General features: G+C 37.0%; 1 protein-coding gene across 1 annotated transcript in view; it reads right to left on the bottom strand.

Annotated features, from left to right (window-relative positions):
* IFT88 (intraflagellar transport 88) overlaps positions 1-21474 on the bottom strand; it is a 51179-nt gene that overhangs the window by 495 nt on the left and 29210 nt on the right. Inside the window, exons 21-25 of the mRNA XM_082330704.1 lie at positions 19121-19173; positions 17160-17225; positions 15224-15330; positions 9449-9509; positions 362-457 (exon numbers count right to left, since the gene is read on the bottom strand). Of these exons, the coding sequence (XP_082186830.1) occupies positions 362-457; positions 9449-9509; positions 15224-15330; positions 17160-17225; positions 19121-19173 (383 nt within the window). The remainder of the gene's footprint in view (positions 1-361; positions 458-9448; positions 9510-15223; positions 15331-17159; positions 17226-19120; positions 19174-21474) is intronic.

The raw sequence follows: 21474 nt of genomic DNA, 5'->3' as shown, positions 1-21474 counted from the left end.
GAAGACTGATGAGTTGGTTAAAGGAAGTACCACATTGCACATGGATTTGGGATTTTAAACCCCTTTGGAAATTCAATCTTAGTGAGAACTTATGACTGCAGAACCACAAGAACTGAGTAAAGGATGGAGCAGACAGATATTGAAAGTAATAAATATTTACATGGGCCACATCTCTTAATATTTACAATTACTTTATAGTGAGCTCTGAACAATGAAGCTAAAGCCATTCTTCACATTTATTTAATGGGGAAAATGTTTTCTTAATTGCCTAATTATATATGCTCTTCCAAGAACTTATTTTTTCCCATCTCCTCTCTCTTTGAGGGCGAGGAAAGCAAGAAGGTATAAGATGCCCACTTGCCTATTTCTTTGCTGCCGCTACTTTCATAGGGTTCACTTGCTCCAGGCAAAGCTTTTAGTTTGGCACTCAGTCTTTCCCCTTTGGTACCACCAGTATCTGGGGAGAAAAAAAAAGAAAAAGTTGAAAACAAACAACATGCTGCTATGTTCTGTGAAATCATGTTAAGAGAACAACATAAATTCAGCTACTATCTGTCAAACAAGATTTGGATGAAACCATCTTTTCATGATGGATACAGTACTCATTTGTAATAGTGGTCATTAAAACACAATGGACACTGTGTCCACACGTGTGTGTGTTAATTTATTTTTAAAAAATATATACAGCCTTATTTACTTTTGAGTAAACACATTAAAATATTTCTGCTTCAAATGCTGACATTTCAGTTGCTTATAAATTACAGTCACATTTTGGAGTTAAAATAAGCATGATAAATATAAACACTGTCACAACATATAGGGACATTTCATATGTCTGTGTGCTTACTAATATATTAGTGTGATCCACCTGTTGAACGCTCTCAAGGTTAAATACAACACTAACTTTGCTTTTAATTAGAAGAGTATATTTGGCATGTGCTGCCTGCATGGCAGGCAGGCACAGTTCACGTATGCTATACAGACCATCCTGGCCCTGCATCTTGCTGTAAACACTGTGCTGGCAGCTCAGTTTGCAGCGGGGCCCCAAGGAATGTGTCAGCTCCGAGGGCTGCCTCGTGCCCAGACAACGTCAGATTAACATTCTCTTGCCACAGCAGTATTCCAGACACTTTAAATATTCTGTTCACCTCTGAATCTCTTTTTCACATTCATGGCAAGCTTTCAATCTCGTCTGCTACAACAAATTTTTATGCATTTTTTTTTTCTCCTAGGAGAAAACGTTTCATGTTTGGCTTGGTATATTTACAAGGCAGGACATGCCATGCTGCCAAATACAAACACACTCGTTTACAACACTAAGCAATGCTGTTATTAAAAGTCCTCCATCTGTAAGGACGAAAAATGCGTTTCATTCAGCAAACATTCATTACAAAGTCTGGACTTGGCGACACATTTCCATTGTCTTATTTACTATAAATGTTCTTTTTTATAAATATTGTTACTATTAAAAAAAAGAAATCTTCCACAAAGACGACAAACCTTTATTTCTTTATAAATACTACTGCAGAGCCCAGTTTACTCAGCCCTGAATTGGAAGACAATGTCTCTGCTCCAAGAAAGATCTAATACATACAGTCACATGTCAAACAGTTAATATATTTACAAGACACAGATTACCGCTGAAACTTCAAAGCAAGGAAAATTTATTTTAATGTACATTGACCTCCCTTGGATCAATTCTCATTGACAGGTTCCATGGAAGAAACGAATGCTTAACGAAGGATTTGAAGAAACTGAAAGAAATCAATGTGATTGATTGGGGGTGCTCAACCAAAGGGCTGTGAAATTACCAAAGGGTCGCCTCTGGATTTCAGTGGGCTTTGGGCAGGCCTGCGCAACAAGGAGGTGAGTGCTGAGCTTCAAAAATGGTGTGGATGAAAACATTTTGAGGACAGTTTAGAGGAGAACACGAAATGTTTAACAGGGAGAGAAAGAGTAGGATAGGAGTAGTCTTGTGCAATGGAAAACAAGTAATTTATAAAATAACGAATAAAATTGGAACAAGCAGTAAGGCGATGCAAAGGCAGGAACGATACAGCAGAAACTACACTAGGGGAAAACTGAACTAGTCAAAGAAACTCCATAGGTTTAATTGGTTGGTTCCAGAAAGGAAGAACTGGGTGCAATGAAAATAAAAGAGGAAGATGGCATATCAAAGGTTTTCAACTGCAAAGGAGGAAAACACATGGGTTTTAGTGATACTACCAGAGGAAGGTAAAAGATCTTATATTAACTAAAAGAAGAAAAAAAAGGATGGTATACAACCCAAAACGGGCAGGATAAACATAATGTCCACAAGTTACCTGTACATCTTACTGCCCTAAATCAAACAATTGAAAACAGAAGCTTTCTTGGACATCCTAGGACCCTTAAGTTTTATTAGGACTACATCCAAGAAGGGAATGAAGCAGTAAGCCCAAAATTTGAAGCCAAATTTTCCCCCCTTTTCTCTCCCTATCTAGTGGACGTCCAACCCTTGAAGTATCTAAACCTCACCAACTGCCCCCCTCCCCGCACAGCTTTGAAGTTCCTTAGCCACTTATTGCTATGACTGAGTTGCCCGAGATGGCCATCCTGAGCAGCAGGATGCCTGCAGGATGTTCAGCGTGCAACCCTGCTGCCTAAGCTCCCCTTTCTGTTTATGAACCAATACAGTAAATGGAACTGTGAGTGGTCACAGTGAGCAAATGTAGCTGTTCAGGCAAATGTAGCTTTTTAGGCTTCAGACTTGACTCAGTTGCCCAAACACATTATTTATTGCGTTTAATGAACTGAACCAACTCACCAAAGAGTCAGATTAATGCTAGATGTAGTGCAAGGGAAGCAGCAAGAACATATGACCAGGAATGGGAAAGAAAAGAAGTGCTGAGGGGGGCTGGACCGTTCTTTCCAGAAGCAGCAAGTTAATTGATCAGTACATCCCACCTTGACTAAACACACCCTGGAAAAAAACTATAAAGAGTAAGTGTCTATAGGCACAGTGTCCTCTTAACAGGTAAGCAGTAAGAACATATAGATGCGTTACTAGATTAGATTAAAGATCTATCTAAACTGGCTTATTGTCCATACAAAAGAACAACAAGATGCTTACGGAAGAGCATCATAAGAAGAGCAAGCATATACAGTAGCTCTCCAAGAATAATTTCCTAGCCTCCAAGAATTTGTAAATCAAGCATGTGTTTGGCGGAAAGGGGTGGCTCTTCATATTTAGTAATGGATTGATTGATTTATTCTCCAGTAACTTGTTCAGTCTTCCCTGGAGCCCCTGTGAAATTTTTGCATCCGTATCAACCTGAGGTAAGGAGTTCCACCTTTCATTTACTCTGAACCTACCAATCTAGCCCCACCTCGCCACAGAACGGAGCAGCCTGCCCTTCCTGCCGTGCATCGCATCCCCCTCCACATGCCATTACGTGGTAGCAGGCTGTGCTGGAGCAGGTTACTGATACGTTTAAAGCTAACCTAATGAAAACTTTTTCTCAAGTGGATCAGCAAAGTAATGCAGCTCACCTTACCTCTACATGACCATTATATCTACAGCAAGAGTGAAGGGAAGGTTAACATCTCTTCTGATAGCAGCCCACAGTTAGTTCAACTTAAGCTAATACACAAAACCACATCAAGTCTCCATGGACTCCACTATGCTCTGAGCATACCTAAAAATGTGGAAGAAGAGCATCTTTCATTTTAATGTACATCTGGAAGAGAATAAGAGGTGGTTGACACCATCTACCTTACATGGAGATGTCAGACAGCAGCTCAGGAAGCAAGAAGTCTGTGGCTTCAATGCCTTCCTTCACCTGAGGGAGTTCAAACCCACAGCTCCATCTTTCCGGAGGAATGTCCTAGTTGTTGAGCCATTTGGGGTAAGGCTTTTCTTGACACTCTGCCATGGGATACAGGATTTGGCTGCCAATATGGCAGCTATTAAAAATTCTGCTGACCATATAACATGATCTGCCAGAAGCTTAAATCTCAAATTGAAATTACCTTTTGTAGTTCTATTTGCAGGTAAATCATCTATATGTTTTTATTCAGTATACATACATATTTTGGCCAAAGATTTTATACACATTCCAGCTTTTGGATTATGGGAATGAAACTAACTTTCACTAAAGTAATACACAGGAATAAAAATGAAGGTAACATTGGGACAAAGGATAGTAATAAAAACTCTGGATGAAAGGCTTTTTTGTAGAGTTTTTCTCTACTAATAGTACAGCTTTGAGTATTAATATCTGTCTGATTACACTTGCAATCAAAGGACTACAAGCAGACATTTCTCAAACTGCAAATGAGTTATATCTGCATTACTCTCAACTTCCATACAAAAACTAATTTGAACTAATTCCTCCACATACAATTTAAAAAAAGAATCAAAGTATAAAACTTATTTTTTAAAAAATTGTTAACTTTATATGGCAGAATAATGAATAAAGCAACATTCTGCAAAATTAATCCTATTTTGGAATAATCCTGTTTTAAGCAGTGATATCTAGCAAAAAGATTCTAAATGTTTGTAAGTGTTTCTGTACTTCCTACTTAGCAAGATACCTGTGTGTATATCACTTCAACCCATAGAATCCATGATTTTGTATTTATTTTTAAAGGACTCTCACTAGTTGCAATTACAGTGATGAGACTACTGCATCAGAATTTCCTTCAGTATCACAAAGGACGTAAAACAGAATTTTTAGTACCATTTTACTCATCAGGAAAAGATATCAAAGGGTAAGGTTGTTTGGTAATCTACCTCCTCTGTAAAATGTTTACGTAACGAAGTGCATAGTGAGCTAATGCTTTTAAAGACTACAGATGCTTCACTAAATCCAGAATGTGTTTAAATGCGGCTCTGTATATCTTTCATATTTGGGATGAAGACACCATTATTGGAGAAGAGAGGGCTTTGGTTTGGTTTGACCAAAGAGAACAGTAAATTCAGCGTAGCAGGCAGAATATTATATTGAAATTGAGAAATGGCATGGGAACCAGATGCAATTTTTAACTCCACTGCAGTTAATTTTAATTTGAAATTCTGTAGAATGAAAATTGTTTATGGTGTGTCAGTTCAGCTAACTCCTTAGGTGAGTTCAGATGCAGAAAACAGATTAAGATGTTCTCTTCACTCGGGTATTTTCCCTGTCTGCTTATAAAAAAAAATTTTATTTTTTTTTTCACACATAGCCCATGGAACCATCCCACGATGATTTCTAATTAATAAGGCATCAACAGGCAAAATATAAGTGAAAATATAGTGATTATGAAGTCCTGGCTGCAGGGTAACATGAGAATCTCTTGCTTCTATCACAGTCAAGATTATTTGGGATGCTTATAGCCCTAACATCTATAATGTACTTCCATATTATATGAGGAGATTCCTATGGGCTGGTAAAGGATGTTTGGTTATGGGATGTTTGTTTGGGATGGACAAAACCATTTCTCCACTGACAGTGTCACAGGTGAAATGAAAAAGGGAAAAGACACCTAAATTATTCTCACGTGGTTTCCTTCCCAAATTTATCTGGACAGGCTTAGGTAACAAGGAGAATGAAAAGTGCTCAGCCTTTCATCTTCTGAATTCAACACTGCTTCTTTGGGCTCCTGTCCGAGACTGCATGGCTCCTCTCATCCAGTACAAAACTCCCCTCTCATCCAGTACAAAACTCCCCTCTCATCCAGTACAAAACTCCCCATTCAGAGAGCAGGGCAACTGCAGAGACCAAGCAAACACTGCAGTGGTAATCTATTCCTTAAAGTCATACTTTCCCTTATCTATGAAAGGCCTTATGCTATTGAACAGTAAAAATCTCTTAGGGTAGTCAAAACCACCGTGTCCTAACTTCCAAATTCTAGATGTTACTATCACATCTCTGCAAAACACAAAAAAAGTGAGTATGAAAACATGAAAAGACTATTGGAAAGGAAATTTGAGAACTGCCTAAACTCAGATGTACTCTGAGTTTAGTTTAGCTCCCTTCAGTTTTTTTTGTTTGGTTGGTTGGTTTTTTTTCCTCCCTTTTAAATTAAAAAAAAAACTTAAGGGAGTGTACCAATGTCATCTGCTTCCAACATGAATCAAAAAGATTGACAATCATAAATCTGATATTTGTGGGGAGAAGAAGATTTCACATTTTATAATAAGAGTGAACAAATGTGTTCAATTTTGGGTAGGCATTTTAGATTTAATGCTTATTCTTCTCACAAGACAAGAGCAGACTTTAACTGACACCGATATAGATGTCAGTTTTCTTGGTCTCCTTTTTTCCATTCTGTCTACCATTCATGCATACACTAATCATATTCTTCAAATTATGCTTTGGTGCATCTCATGCACCTTCTGTTTTAATTTATATTAGCAAAGTAGTAGGTGTCCTATTAAGTACAAACCCTGCTGACTTAGTTCTCTTTCCTCTTAGCTTCCTCTTTAAAAGCAATTTTATATCACATTTCCTAAAACAAGAAGGCCTGAATTATTAGTACTGCTAATATAAATAACTATATAGGGACAAAATACTTGGGGGAAAAAAAAAAGAACCTGTTAGGAATGCCAGCAAGTATGGGGACAGTAAGCTGGTAAGAGGAAAGAAATAAAACATGCATCATACCTAAAATATTTGGAATGCATACACACTTCATTTAGCTAGTAAGTACTTTAATTTAGCTAGTAAGTACTAAACTAAGGAGGATTCCATGCTTCACTGGGTTCAGTAATGATGGCAAATCCTTCATACAGTGTAGGAAAATGATCGCTTTTGGTCTTGGCAACACCACTGGAAAAGATTAATCTTAAAATATATAAAAATGTTTCTTTTTTTTAATTTTGAAGCCATTAATTTATCAAAAGTGTACTAAGATTCTGAAATAAAATAACCCATGTTTATATTTCATATGTGTCTTCACACAGGCCATGTACAGAAATTTCCTACACTGCAAAATACAGACTCATAACTCAGGTGAACAATGCCAAACATTGGACAAAATAATGTTTGGGTCTTCAGGTTTCTCTCAGTCATCCTCAGTAAAAGGCAGACAAACTACAACACAGTTCTTACCTGTTGCTGTGAGCGTGCAGCTTCTTCACTGATAAGGTTCCCCCAGAGTCAACATTACTAGTTAAAAAATGCGTAATGCCTTTGACTCCTTCTAAAAATATATATAAGTAGTACATCTCACCACAACTTTTAATTAGGAATCCCAGCAGAAAGTTAACTTCAAGCTCAAAACAGGACCTTCTTTGTACCTCTGCTTGTTTGCTGAGTCATTTCCAGAAAGGTTGGATCTTTGGCACTGAATTTGTATAATGGAGACTTCTCAAACATGCTCTTCTACAGACTTGTTCCCAAACTCTGTTTTTTTTCCATCCTTTCATGAATTTGACATAGTATCTTGAGCAACAATCTAAGAATTATTGATAGGACAAATTCTAGGTCAATTCTGACCCTGCTTACCCTCTCATTCTCTTCATGTTAGCATCCCAAATGTTTGCATTTGCTCTTCTCTTATTACTCTGGTTATGGGGGAAAGAGTAATGCCTTGGAATTACTAGAGCTTGCAGTCAAAGTTCCTCATGTGTTCCAACTTTGGAGGGGAGGGGAAGGGATTTTTTTTTATTTTAAAATTTTTAAAAAGAGACAACTTTGCATAGATATTTCTGTCTGTAAAAGAAGTACTGACAAACTGGTAGTTTGGGGGATTAATGTTGTCTTAGCATCTTTCCAACTTGGTCATTATTTATATCCTCTTTTGCTAAATTACTGACTCTCTCTCTCCCGATAACATCCCCCTTTTTCACTAATGAGGGTAGGGATAATTACAAAATATAGCTCTAAGAAAAGAGACCCTCTGTGCCATTTGGCTGTATGCCTGATGCAATGTTTTGCACAGCTGTAAATACCCTTGCCTGCTACCAATGCTGCTCTTCATTTCTATTTATTATAAGCCAAAGCGGATCTCCACTTCATGACAGAAAACAGGTCCGCACGCTGTCTCAGGCTGCTGTTTTGCTGGCACCTCTAGCTGGCTGCCTGATCGTAGGGCTTATGTAACAAAGGAGAGTCCAGAAACGTTTCCATCCCTCTCTGTTACCAAAATAAGGAATTTCACCCCAAGAATTACTTTGGCCTGAGGCCCAGAACAGGTAAAATTCAATCCTAGGTGAATGGTGTTTTTTCTACATATCAAGAAATGATTTAAAAGCTTCCCTAGTGAAACTACTGAGCTGAAAAAGGAATGAGATCTCTCTGAAGCATCCAACGCTCGTTCTTAACCCTTAGAGAACCCCGGAGAGCATTCTTCTTGTAACAGCATTCTAAGGTCATCTTAAGATTACACTAGTAATATCCATGGCTTTTCATGACCCTACAGAATTGGATAAATGTAGTAAAGCATCTGCTATGTAGGTGGAGAAATAAAATTACCAAATAAGAAAAAAAAAAATCCATAAATTATTTCTCTGTAAAAGGAAGGGAAGAGAGGCAAGAATTTATAGGGGATATCTTTTTATGAGACCCACTAATATTAAGATAAACCAAACACAGAATACAAAGAAACCATTTCCTATTTGGGTCAAAATGGATTTTTTTCCAGGTGGCTGAAGTAGCCTGAAGTCTGCTAGTTTCCTTAGAGCAGCAGTGGGGAACAGTTAGGTTTAACATTACTAACATTTCATGGATTTAATAATGGGAGGGAAAAATCATTAGCTCTGTAATATGTAGACTACCTAGTGCAGAAAAGACAAAGCAGGCCAGTTTCCAGACTTATATTGCTAGAGTTTTACATTTATGAAAGTCAGCATTGTAAATCTATAGGAGCAGAGAGACTTATTTTTCAGAGAGCAAGCTTTCCTCTATGGAAGACTCTAGTACTTCAACTCTGCTATAATAGGAAAAGGGGAAGAAGCAGCTCAAAGATAGTACGGGTGTCCTCTTATTACAGAGGTGGTTGCACAAAATAGCCTCTTGAACTTGTAATGAACACATAATGTAACAGGCTAGACGGTGGGCACAAAATTCCCTTTTTTCCATGTTAAATAAAGACACAATGAATTCCCGTCTTTCATGGCTTACACTTTCTGTTTCGTTATAATACATGATTCCTTATAGTGCATATTTTAAAGTTAATGGGATAAAAATGTTCAAGTCCACAGTATTGAAAACCAGTAGAAATTTAGCTTTAGGAATACACTGAGATCTGTATATAAAGCACAAATCTTAGACCAAATCCATGCTACTATACCGGTTGAGGTTTCATACAGCTATGAGATAATCAAAAAGTATGGAATGAAATTTGTGAAGTACTTGCATATTACTCAATGTGTATTTGTGTGCATTTCAGAATGTTAAGGAGGTTTTACAAACACTTTAAGAGAAACTATTTTCTTTAGGATCCTGACAAATGTGATATTTAAGCAGAGGCACTAAGTACTTACCGCCACCAGCATTTCCTTCTCTGCGGGTACGTGCACTGCCATCTCTGCCAGATTTAATGCGCTGGAGAACAGTGAAAAAGGTTTGAAAAGAACAGAACAAAAACCGCATTTAGTAATATACATTAGAGATAATTATTGAAAACAGCTTATTAATAAAACAGTAAAAGAACATTAAACTAGGCTTACTATACTGAAACTAATAAACCTTGTTTTTTCAATGCACAAAATTGTCCTTAAAATCAGTGTTAAATCCAATGTTTACATAAAACAAGAGTTCTATGAAATTCAAACAAACTATCTAAATAAATTATTTTTCTTCAGATAAAATTTATACAAGGAATATGCATAAAAATAGTTCAGATGTACCTTTGTAAAGTACAGCTGAAAAAACACGCAACATAGCCCTCCTTGCACGAGTTCAAAGTAGCCTCTGCCTATTAACGTCTTGTAAATCCCACAAGCGTTTTATTATTGTAAAGATTCAAGGGGGGGAAGTAGGGAAATCTATAAAAAGAACTATTCACTCCATAGATCTTAAATTTTGAATACTTGGCACAGCACTGTAGTTTACAGCAAAATTTAATTTGCTGTTGAGTGTTAAATGCAAGATAAAGGTGAAGGTAAATACTTTAAAAGCTGTGTTTAAAAAGTCAGCTCTCTTGCACTGAGGAAGGTACCATAAACATCTTCCAGCTGTGTTTTTTTTTTTAGTGTTATTTGAAAACTTTAACAGTTTATCAAAGCAATACCTCTATATCACATGGCAGACTTGGCTTCTCCTGGCAAAACATCAAATTTCTCATGCATATATCTTGTCAATTACAAGAAGGTACATCTCAGTGAGGGACTTTTTGATGGGTAGGTACAAAAACTTGGTGTCCAAAGCACTCTGCTGTTAATAAAGTAACCTCTGCATCTTATTTCAAAATATGAATTCAGGATCTGATTAAAACACATGTGCACACTACCTAACCATGTATTCAGGTCAATTACTGTAGCTTCTTCATTCATATTTCACCAGAAAAACATCACAGAGACTGGCAAAGTTGGAATACACAGAAGAAGTGAAAGAACTTTGAAGATTCGTGCCAACAGAAAAAGGAAGAACCCTTAAATCAAAACTCACAGGAGTCAGACAGGAAAGCAGTGAGCCTAGCGTGAAACCAAAAATGGTCTTGGAGCGATCCAGTGTGGGACCAGAATTTCTCATACTTTTTATTTATTTTGGGAAATCCTCAAGTCTTAAATATATTCTCTGAATTCTGGATTAAATATCCAATTCACAGTCCAGTGAAGTAGCATACATCAGTCCTCCAGGAAGCATGTTCAGACTCTCCAAATGTTGAATGACCGACAAGTCTGCCAGTGGAAGCTCAGCTTCTGTCTGCCAGAGGAAAGTGGTCCCTATACGATAGTGCCCTCATGGCATTTCCATCCTAGGACTTTACTCCTAAAATACTATAGAAGTACTATAGTTTAAGCATATGACTAATTCCTGTAAAGTTCCAAGCGAGTAGTTTATAAGTCATCCCATACTAAAAGCAGACATTTAAAATAAGTCCAATGATTTCCACCCTAAAAATGCCTATTTCTCTCCCATGACTGCAAAAGAAATTTAAGATGATTAGTCCAGATGTAGATGCCTGAAGGTAAAAGCAGTAAGTCCCCCCAGTGTTTGCACCTATCATCACGGCTTCACACCACACCCAATCAGTCCCTCATTTTCAGTCATTAAGCTCGCTTAACAGAAATAAGTAGTAATGTGTGTATACATCAGTGCCAAGAAGGTTGTGTGAACTTTTACACTATTACCTGTCTTTTTTAAACTGAAACATGAAAAAGGAAGATTAATGCAGTAAAAAAAAAAAACAAAAAACAAAAAACCCAAAAACCAAAACAAAAACCAAAACATATGAAGGTTACAGTAAAAATCCAATCCTGTGAGATGAAGGGAGAAAAATTTCTACAGGGAATGAACCCCACAGATGCTCCCAGATTCTTGGCTGGAAGTATTTAACAACTTGTCTATATTTGAGAACCGAGTGAAATAAGTACTCCAGAATGTTTATTTTGGTATAAACTCCATGTGGATATACTTATTCTGGAAAAACAATGCCAGAATAGCAAATTTTGACAAATTTCTACAGGAAGACAAAGTCTGTGCGCAGACTTTGAAATGTGGGTATATTACACTAGCATTTAAGCATTTATCTATTTTCTCTTTACTGAGTGCAATCGAGAAATCATGGGTTAGTCTGAAATTGGTAGCAGGAATTGAACTATATCTGGCATTGCTAACTGAAACCAGTGTTCCTATTGGAAACTGAGGTGGCGAAACATTAAAATTTTATAATTTTAGAACTTGAAAGTATAGTTTATGACTACACGCTCATGGATGACAGAAGGAATTTCTTAGGACAAAAATACCTAGTAATTTCCAAAGCCAGATGGTAGACATAAGACTAAAAAACCACACACACACACACACACACAAACCAACCAAGCAAACAAAAAAATCCCCCAAGCCAGGGGATGGGAACCCAGATGCAATACCAATAGCAAAAAGGAACTGCAGGGCTATTGTTTGCAAGACAGCATTGATGTGGAGATTCTGTCACAGAAAGATACTCAACTTCTAATACAGGATGGCAGCATACTAAATCGCAGTGTGTTCTGTAACATCTTTTTTTTTCTTAGTGTCTTTGTCCCTTTACATCTACAACGGTGTTGATTTTTAAGAAAACTGGGTTGGTGGGTTCCTTGGTGGGCAGAAAGAGTTGCTCCTTTCCTTGCGGAGACACTGAGCTTGGGAGACTTCAGAGCGTGGCAGACAAGAGAGCCAGAAGAGATGGGAGATGGGAGCATGTTCCCCCACAACGAGGAGCTGCAAGATGGAGCAGAAAGCAACCGACTGGGCTTCAGAGGTTCTGAAGAGAATGTACTAGGAACCACGGGGGAAGGATTCTGCTGCCATTCAGAAGCTCACTGAGCTTACTCAAACAGGCTGGAAGCATGGGCCTGCCTGCAGGGATGAAGCTGACAGAGCTGACTAGAAACCTGGTTTATTTCTATTGGTGGTGGTTTGGGGGGGCAGGGGGCATTGTTTTGTTTTGGGTTTCTTTGGGTTTTTTAAACCTACTGCATTTCAGTTTTCTCTGCTCGAAAGAAAATGGGTTTAGTTTAAATTATAATAGAATCAGGCTTATTTTTATTTAAAAACCTGTCTTCTTTTCTAGGCAACATGCTATATAGGAAAGTATTTAGGCAGATCTACCTTAAAGCTTTGACTAATTAGAAGTGCCATCATAGATACCTTATTCTCCCCTCTACTCCACTCTCATGAGACCCCACCTGGAGTACTGCATCCAGATCTGGGGCCCCCAACACAAGACAGACATGGACCTGTCGGAGCGGGTCCAGAGGAGGGCCACAAAATTGATCCCAGGGCTGGAACACCTCTCCTATGAGGACAGGCTGACAGAGCTGGGGTTGTTCAGCCTGGAGAAGAGAAGGCTCCGGGGAGACCTTATTGCAGCCTTTCAATACTTAAAGGAGGCTTACAAGAGAGATGGGGACAGACTTTTTACCAGGGCCAGTAGTGACAGGACAAGGGGAAATGGTTTGAAACTGAAAGAGGGTAGACTTAGATTGGACATAAGAAAGACATTTTTTACAATGAGGGTGGTGACACTGGAACAGGTTACCCAGAGAAGCTGTGGATGCCCCATCATTAGAAGTGTTCAAGGTCAGGCTGGACGGGGCTTTCAGCAACCGGATCCAGTGAGAGATGTCCCTGCCCATGGCAGGGGGGCGGACTAGATGATCTTCAAAGGTCCCTTCCAACCCAAACCATTCTATGATTCTGCTTTGTAAGGTTATTTTTGCGACAGGATAGAGTCATCAGACTCTTAAACAGGAATACTTAAAATACACAGAGTGAGCTTTCCATGTCATGGCTGAATCATGATCACTATTTAAGTCTGAACAGTCTAAAACAACCATACAATAACTTGTGCTACCATGCATCTGTACTGGATTCCATTGATATCTCTGTCATTCAGGTACTACTTAATGAAGTCCCTTAACACAATGTAGTCAGAATGAAATAAAAAGAAAAAAACACAACGTAATTTAAACAATTTCTGTGTTACTAAAATCTTAAATAACTTAGACGATTTCATCTTTTAAATATTTTACTGGTAACCTTTTCCCCACCAGAAAGTACAGAAATGTGTTTAGGAAAGCTCAGGCTTCCAACATTCCAAACAAGAATAGATGTGACAATTATTTTTTTTTTTTTAACATACGCAAACATTAATTTTCTTAAAGGAAAAACATGTTTTCCTTAGAGTCCTCCAAATTTGCAGATCTGTGGTACATAATTAACACCTTCAGTGTAAAACATGCTGGAATTATATGCAAGGAAATAGATAACCTCTCCATCTCCAGGGACCTCTCTCTTACCAACTGTAAAATAATCCAGTTTTAACTGGTTTAATCTCTGAGCTTTCCTGAGTAAAGCACTGAGGTATTGGAAGTTATTGTAAAGAACTATGTATATCACTGACATTGAACTGATACTCCCTAGAAACTAAGCAAAGCCTGTTTAACCTACTTCAGACAGATCTCTTAATTATGAGTTTTGCAGAATAGGAACATTATATCTGGTCATCCGTTTTGCTTACTGATACCATTATGGGGGAGACATGGAGGAATATCAGCTCCACTACATTTGTGGACTGCTTTCTTTTGTCCATTTTCCCAAGTGCTATAAATTTTACATTTACTGAAAATCCAAACCAATATACTTCAACTAGCCTCCCAAAGTAAGATTGTAGCATAACTTTGATCAGTGTTTCCCTTTGTGAGTTTCGTTTTTAAAATGTCCCAATGTACATGTGCACACTCAGACTCGCTGGAATTGAAGTAAAAGTGAAGTAACTCAGGATGCATTTACACATTATCTGAAACCAAAAGGGAGCCAGTACGTGTTACTAGGAGCAGAGTAAATTAGGTAAGACTTAACGTGTCCTAAAATGTGACTATGTAGCTTTGAGGCAGTTCACTGGATAGGGAGACCAAGCTTGAACACTTTGCAGCTCAACAGCATGGATAATGCTTTCCAAACAAGAAGCTGATTTGAATTTTAAAACCTTACTTTAATCACAGGAATAGCAAGAAAACGATGCACACACGTGCACACGCACACACGCTCACTCGTCTGAATAGAACACAAGTTATGATCTTATAACTTTCACAGCCTGTAGCTTTTCCATGGAATTTTTTTTTCAGTTTAAAAATTGGCACTAACATGAATAATTTACTTCTACCTATGTAATCTGTCAATGTTGCAGCTTTGTATACAGCAAAAAGGAGTTCTAGTACATGGACAAATTCTTAGGCTCCCCTTCTCTCCCTACAGTTGCATTATTACTTGGCTCATAAATACACTTCATACAGTCTGGCAAGTAAGTAGGAAAGACAACATTCCAGAGACATTGAATTATGCGGGTGGCTCCAGCATTCCCATCACATCCACATAACCCATCTTTCACTAGTATTTAAAAATCACAGAAAATCCAGCGCTCAAAAACCATTCAGACAGATATAAGGCTGATCAGTAATTTAAAACTAAAAACCAAAAAAACCACAAAACACAAGCCTCTCTAAACCAGGAAGTTAATATATATTTTATCTTGAAGTATGATAAACTCTATTTTAGCTTCATCTATGTACACAGTGATACTGTATAATCACAGAAAGAAACAAGCTTACCTGCTCTCTTATTTCTTTTAATTTTTCCACTTTCTTGAGCTTTGTCATATATTCCTGGACTTCTTTCAGCCCCATATCTGTGCAGAGACGAACTAAAAATCGGAGGCCTAATTGAAAAGCAAAACATTGTTAAGAAAAGGTTTACAAGCAGGTCAAACTGCAAGTACACCCTAACAGAACTGGACATACAGAATGGCAAACAATGCAAATAACTGGAAATACAAGGTGGCTCTAGTTCAGTATCACTATGCAAGTTGTGATATTTCACAAATAATTCAACATTTTCTGTGATGCAGTGTTTATATCCATGAACAGTACAAATACCATTTATATATGTGGAAGGCATAAGACACTAACTCATCTGGCTCAGAACTCTTGACATTTGCAAAATATTTTGGAAACTGGAAAGCATAATAATGATACTAAATTATTACCAAGGAGCCACCATCAATAGCATTTTGTTGAAAACAATTTTACAAATTCCAAGTGAATCAGAATGGTTTGGTTTTTTCTGTTGCTGTGGTTGATTTTTTAAAGGTTCGTAGTTATAGAATTAAAAAAAAACAAAACAAAAAACCAACAAACCAGACGTGAAGATTGGCTATAACTGTATGATGGAACCAAAAGAACCCCTAAAAACAGTCTCCTGAGACACTATACCAAACTCTGAAAACATTGTTGCTATTCCTATGTTTGTCAACATCCCTTTGAAAGAACTGCCTCTGAAGCAGAAACAAGCATGACATGATCCATTACCCTCCTGACTGCTTTCACAAATATGTTATTTTCTTTTTGTGCTAAGTTAGTTTTCTGCTGGTTTAGGGAGCTGAACTTGTTCACTGAGGGATCATATAAGCATCAGAACGAGCATAAGTAAGATGGTTGGGAGCACGTGGCCAGGGAGGGATGAGTGAAGAACCATTGTTTCAGCAGCAGTAAACTTTTAAATCAGTTCAATTGTCTTGTCTAACTCCTGCCTCTGTTTCATAATTTACAGAAACTACATTCAGAAAAATATTAGCATTCTAAAAAGTTTACTAAATACTCTACCCCTCTGAAACGTGTGACCAATATCAACATGATATTTTGCTTATAACTTTGAGGAGCCATAGTATTGAATTCCTCTTGTACAACAGAGCTGTATGATTTCTCTTGTACAACAGATCTGTATGAGTCCTCTTTAAAAAAGCAGTATGTTTGTTAAAGCAGAACAATACAATTTTATTTTAAAATACAGTGAATGTTCTTCCCACATAGCATTTAAAAGCGTAGGCTTGTTGGCAACAACCTCGTATTTTGGAATTAGAGAGGCAGAGTGTGGGATGTAAGAGGATGTTTGCACAACCAGTGACAACCCCTATTTTCTACAGGGCTTTTTCATTTAGAGTACAGGTGTGACTGATTCTGCAAAATGTCTTCCTCTTCAAAGTTATGTTTCCTGTAGTTTAGTTTGAAATTCTCTATGGATTTTCTAGAGACTGGTTGACCAACTATACTTAAAAACCCAGCAACAACATCTCACCCTCTACATTCTTTTGGAAGGCCTGGCTTTGGTAAAACTTAACAATAATATTTTCTCGTATCTAGAAATTTACAACAGGAGTTTCAACTAGCAGGGACTAGAAGTAAAAATACATAACACTTTATCATAAGAAAGATTAAATAAGTAACATAGTTATAAAATTTAGAAAGTATGTATGAGAAAGAACGCAACCAATCCGCTACAGTTAAAGTTTATTTTCATCTCTCTTCTTCAGCATTACCCTAATATTTCCTAAATCGCGCTTTAGTGTTGTCAAGAAACCATGCATTAGCATGAGTAGTTCATTAACGTATTTTCATAAGAAAAATACTTACATTATACAATTACTAACACACATATTCAATGTAACAAAGTTTCCTTGGATAGTTGTACCACTCAATGAAAAAAACTTACATTCAACATTCTCTGGGAATTTTCTGTGAATTACTTTGTATTTCTCTAGAGCTTTCTGGTAGTTACCTGCAAACAAAACAAACATCTCCTATCCACATATCCAAACATAAAAAAGAATATCTTATGAGAAATTGATACAGTTTAACATCACTTCATCTTTTTAGTTTGAGTACATGATTTAATATAAGATCAAATTTGATAAAACCAAACTTAACATTCTTTAATTACAGACAGTAAAAATTAAGAGCATCTGAAAACAGTACAAATTACTCTGCAAATAACAGAATTAAGAGGAGCTTCCTGATTTTTGCCCTTTTTTGACCTGCATCTAGGACCCCATTGTTCTATGACACATCTACCAGACAAGCTGTATCAAGCATACCAGGGCTTATCTGAGGCTGCAAATGTATGGACGGCTCAAACAGAAATGTGTAAGAGCTGAGCTCTGCCTACCCTTCCTTCCATCAGAATACTGTGTGTCTCTCCTTTGCCCAGATCTGGTAGCAAAGTAATTATTCTTTAAGACTTTTGCCTTCAATTTTGGCTCAGCTTGATTATTACGGAAAGGACCGATAGACCCTGTGAATCTAAAACCTCATATCCATAATATATCTTAAAAAAAAGTTTGTTGAGATCACTATTTTTATTTTCCTAGTGTTAGGTAGAGATCTAACTGACCTGCTATGTGTTAACATGATAAGCTGTGAATTTTGCTAATGAATCATAAATGATCTATAAAGCAGTCAAAACCATTTTGTTTCTTTGCTGGGAAAACAGTTAAATCTGTCTAGTTTTGGGTGGTGCTGACTGTTCTTAATTCACTGACTTTCCTAGGTCCTGTTCCTTTTCTCACTGTTGTATTAAATAACTGAGCAGAGTGAGAAAATGCGCTTATTTATAATGGAAGGCTGTTCTGCAAAATTCTAAAGAAACATGAAGGAAAGTGACAAAATGGGACAGCAAGAAAGAAGAGTATCATTTACATCATCAAGTGCCTTGAATTTTAGGTGATAAAAAACCCAGAAAGATTAGTCCTGTCCATCTTGCTTATTGGCATATTATATTCCCAGTAAGAAAATACAGCACATTAAGACTCTCTTGTTTGTGTAATGCAAATACTATTTTAATATCAAAAAATTATACCTGCTGTAGAAAAGGAATGGGAATTAAGCAACTTTAAAATCTAATTACTTATGTTAGATCAGATGGTAGTATAATTACATAAAAACCCCCTTCTATTAGATCATTTATGCTGTAGTATCATCTTTATTTTACTTATTTAACAGCATAAGGAGTGTTTCATGCATAAGTCAGTGCAGGCACACTTCCTGGACTTAAAAGAAAAGTCATGTTTTATTATATATACACACAGAAAATTCATAACAAAATAATATGTAACTGAATTTTCAAGAAAACTTGACGAGTTTCAAGGTTTGGGTTTTTTTTTTCAAGTGAACTTTCAGTTCAAGCGAACTAGGACGAGTATTCACATGAGGTAGAAAAGATCAAAAGAAAAAAAATCAAAACACCAATCAAAATAAAACAAATCATAGAATGGTTTGGGTTGGAAGGGACCTTTAAAGATCATCTAGTCCGCCCCCCTGCCATGGGCAGGGACATCTCTCACTGGATCCGGTTGCTGAAAGCCCCGTCCAGCCTGACCTTGAACACTTCTAATGATGGGGCATCCACAGCTTCTCTGGACAACCTGTTCCAGTGTCACCACCCTCATTGTAAAAAATGTCTTTCTTATGTCCAATCCAAGTCTACCCTCTTTCAGTTTCAAACCATTTCCCCTTGTCCTGTCACTACTGGCCCTGGTAAAAAGTCTGTCCCCATCTTTCTTATAAGCCCCCTTTATATACTCTCCAGGCTTCTCTTCTCCAGGCTGAACAACCCCAACTAGTTACAAAAAACGTTACAAACCTCCAACCAATTACAAAAAAAGTTACAGAACTTACCGCTTCTCCTGTAGCAACTGGCAACCATCAGCTGCCACTTCACTTGTGTCGGTCTGCATATAAATAAAGTAAAATTATGCACACTGCCAAACAATGAATAAGCAAAATAATCTGCATAGCATTGGTAAGCACCTACTATTAAACTACTCTTAAAATTTTTCACCTGGCGTATTGCCTTCCTAGGAAGAATTTAGCCTGTTCAGTTCACACACAGTTTACCCCTGCGTCATGCTCCTGTGTTCAGGCCTTGATGTCACTCACTTGTAGTCCTATATTATAGTCTTTCTCCTGCTCGTGATTCCGTGCACCAGACACAATTGGTAGACCTGACATGTGAACCACTAATCTTTGTCTGAGGTACAGAACCACGCAATGGGGGAGAACAAAATGCTAAACTGTATTCCAAGGAAGTCCCACCAGCAGGGTCCCACGCGTGCCAAGGGATCCCTGCCAGGAGGCACACTCCCCGCTTACAGCTTCAAACTCTAGCTTCTCCTCTGTGTCATCACCTCGATGCCCTAGCTGCTACCTGTCCTTCTCTTTTTACCACATAATGGTGATAGATATGGTCAGGGAAAATATTTGAGATGTTTGAGCATGTACAACAAACCTCTTGGACTCTTTCCTCATTCTTATCAAGATAGTGTGGAAATCAGGAAATTTTCATGGCAACAGCGTATGGATGCTCTATAAGCCAAAGCACTTTTCACATGTGGCTTACAATTCAACAGTAGCATATCCCAAAGGCACTGTATGCTAACATTTTCAGAATAGTTTTGTACTTATTCCTCTTCAGTTTTTCCCTCCAGTCACAGCACAGGCCATTTTTAACTCTAAATAATCTGTTTGCCTGGTAGTTGCCAAACAAGCTTATGAAAGACAGCTGCTTCACCTTTTTTAGTTTCAGCTGAACACATCTCCTGCAAACAATAAAGGTAGCCAAGCAGACACCATAATAAAGTTTATTACGCAGTTCAGTATGAAAATTCTAGAGAGAATAAATTGTCAGCAGCCAGCATTAGCTGCACAACTCCTTTTATTAATGATATATTTGTGCATGCTAGTAAAATGTAAAATAATGAAAAACTGTTTCTCAATTCACTGTCTAAACATGTTATCTTAGAATGCAATTTAAAACGTAATTATTGTGATTAAAACACTGAATACACTAAACAATGTTCAACTAAAAAATGCTGATCACAGTTAAAATAAAGCTATAACTTTAAAATGTAACTTTATTTACAATTAGTAGCAATATATAACCCAACATTCATATTAATTAATTAGCATATCTAGACTCTATTTTCAATACTAAATAAACACCAAAACATGTATGTTCTGTTATCTACTATTAACAATTTCATCCCACAGAAATAGTTTCTCTGTATTACAGATAGATTACAATTGCAAATAATACTGAATAATTTCATATGCCAATTATTGAAAAGTACTTTACAATCCACGTACTTCATGTTTTATGCATGGACTGAGTGCAACATGAAGCATAAAATATTTAGATTTTTGCCAAAACAAGATTATGAAATAATTCTTTTTAGTTTCAGCTGTTTCTTTCCAAGTTTCTAAGAAGGCCGTGAGTGCCAGCACATGCGATCTCATAGCTTGACTAAAATACAATTTTTTAAGGTGGCCAGTATTTATATTGAAAAGAATACTGGAAAACCTGTGAACTGTGATTTATGTGAACTGTCTCCTGTGTATTTTCATCTAATCTACATCTCTATTTCTTTATGATTATACCACAATTTGGGTGAAGTCTAAGTTTTTTTTTATTTATTTTGTTTCAATCTTTAATCCTTATTTAAACCTCTGATTTTCTCTTCTATAATTAACGTCTCCTCTAACTCAAGCCCTTTCAAAAACAGTTAGTATTTTTTACTGAACTTCTAACAACCTATTCACAGTATAATCTTTCCTTGAATAATATTGTACAAAATTTTGTTCACATGCTGTCTTGTTCATGCACATCATTCAGATTCACAGAACAAAAAGAATGTCAAATTTTAATCATCACAAGACAAGCAATAACTGAGTTTTGCTTAGCCTGATTTTTGATAGGTTTCCCCAAACACAAAATAGAGAAATTCACGCTGGTTGGTGTGAATTTTAGTTGGTCTATTAACACAAAATTCTTCATGAACATATAAACAAATATTTGTTTCGAAATAAAAAGACCAGATGCATGTTTTTTTAGAATTCTGTTTGAACTCTGGAATACAGATTTAAATTTTACCAAATTTTTGTTTATTAACCATTTGTCTGGTAAGCTCCCTTTCTGATCTAAAATAAAATATATGGCCTATATACTTTAAGTGCATCATATTCTGCTAAAGGAC

This window comes from Platalea leucorodia (assembly GCF_965183815.1).
Source record: "Platalea leucorodia genome assembly, chromosome: 2".
NCBI classification, from domain to species: Eukaryota; Metazoa; Chordata; class Aves; order Pelecaniformes; family Threskiornithidae; genus Platalea; species Platalea leucorodia.
This window is presented reverse-complemented; position numbering and strand designations above follow the sequence as displayed.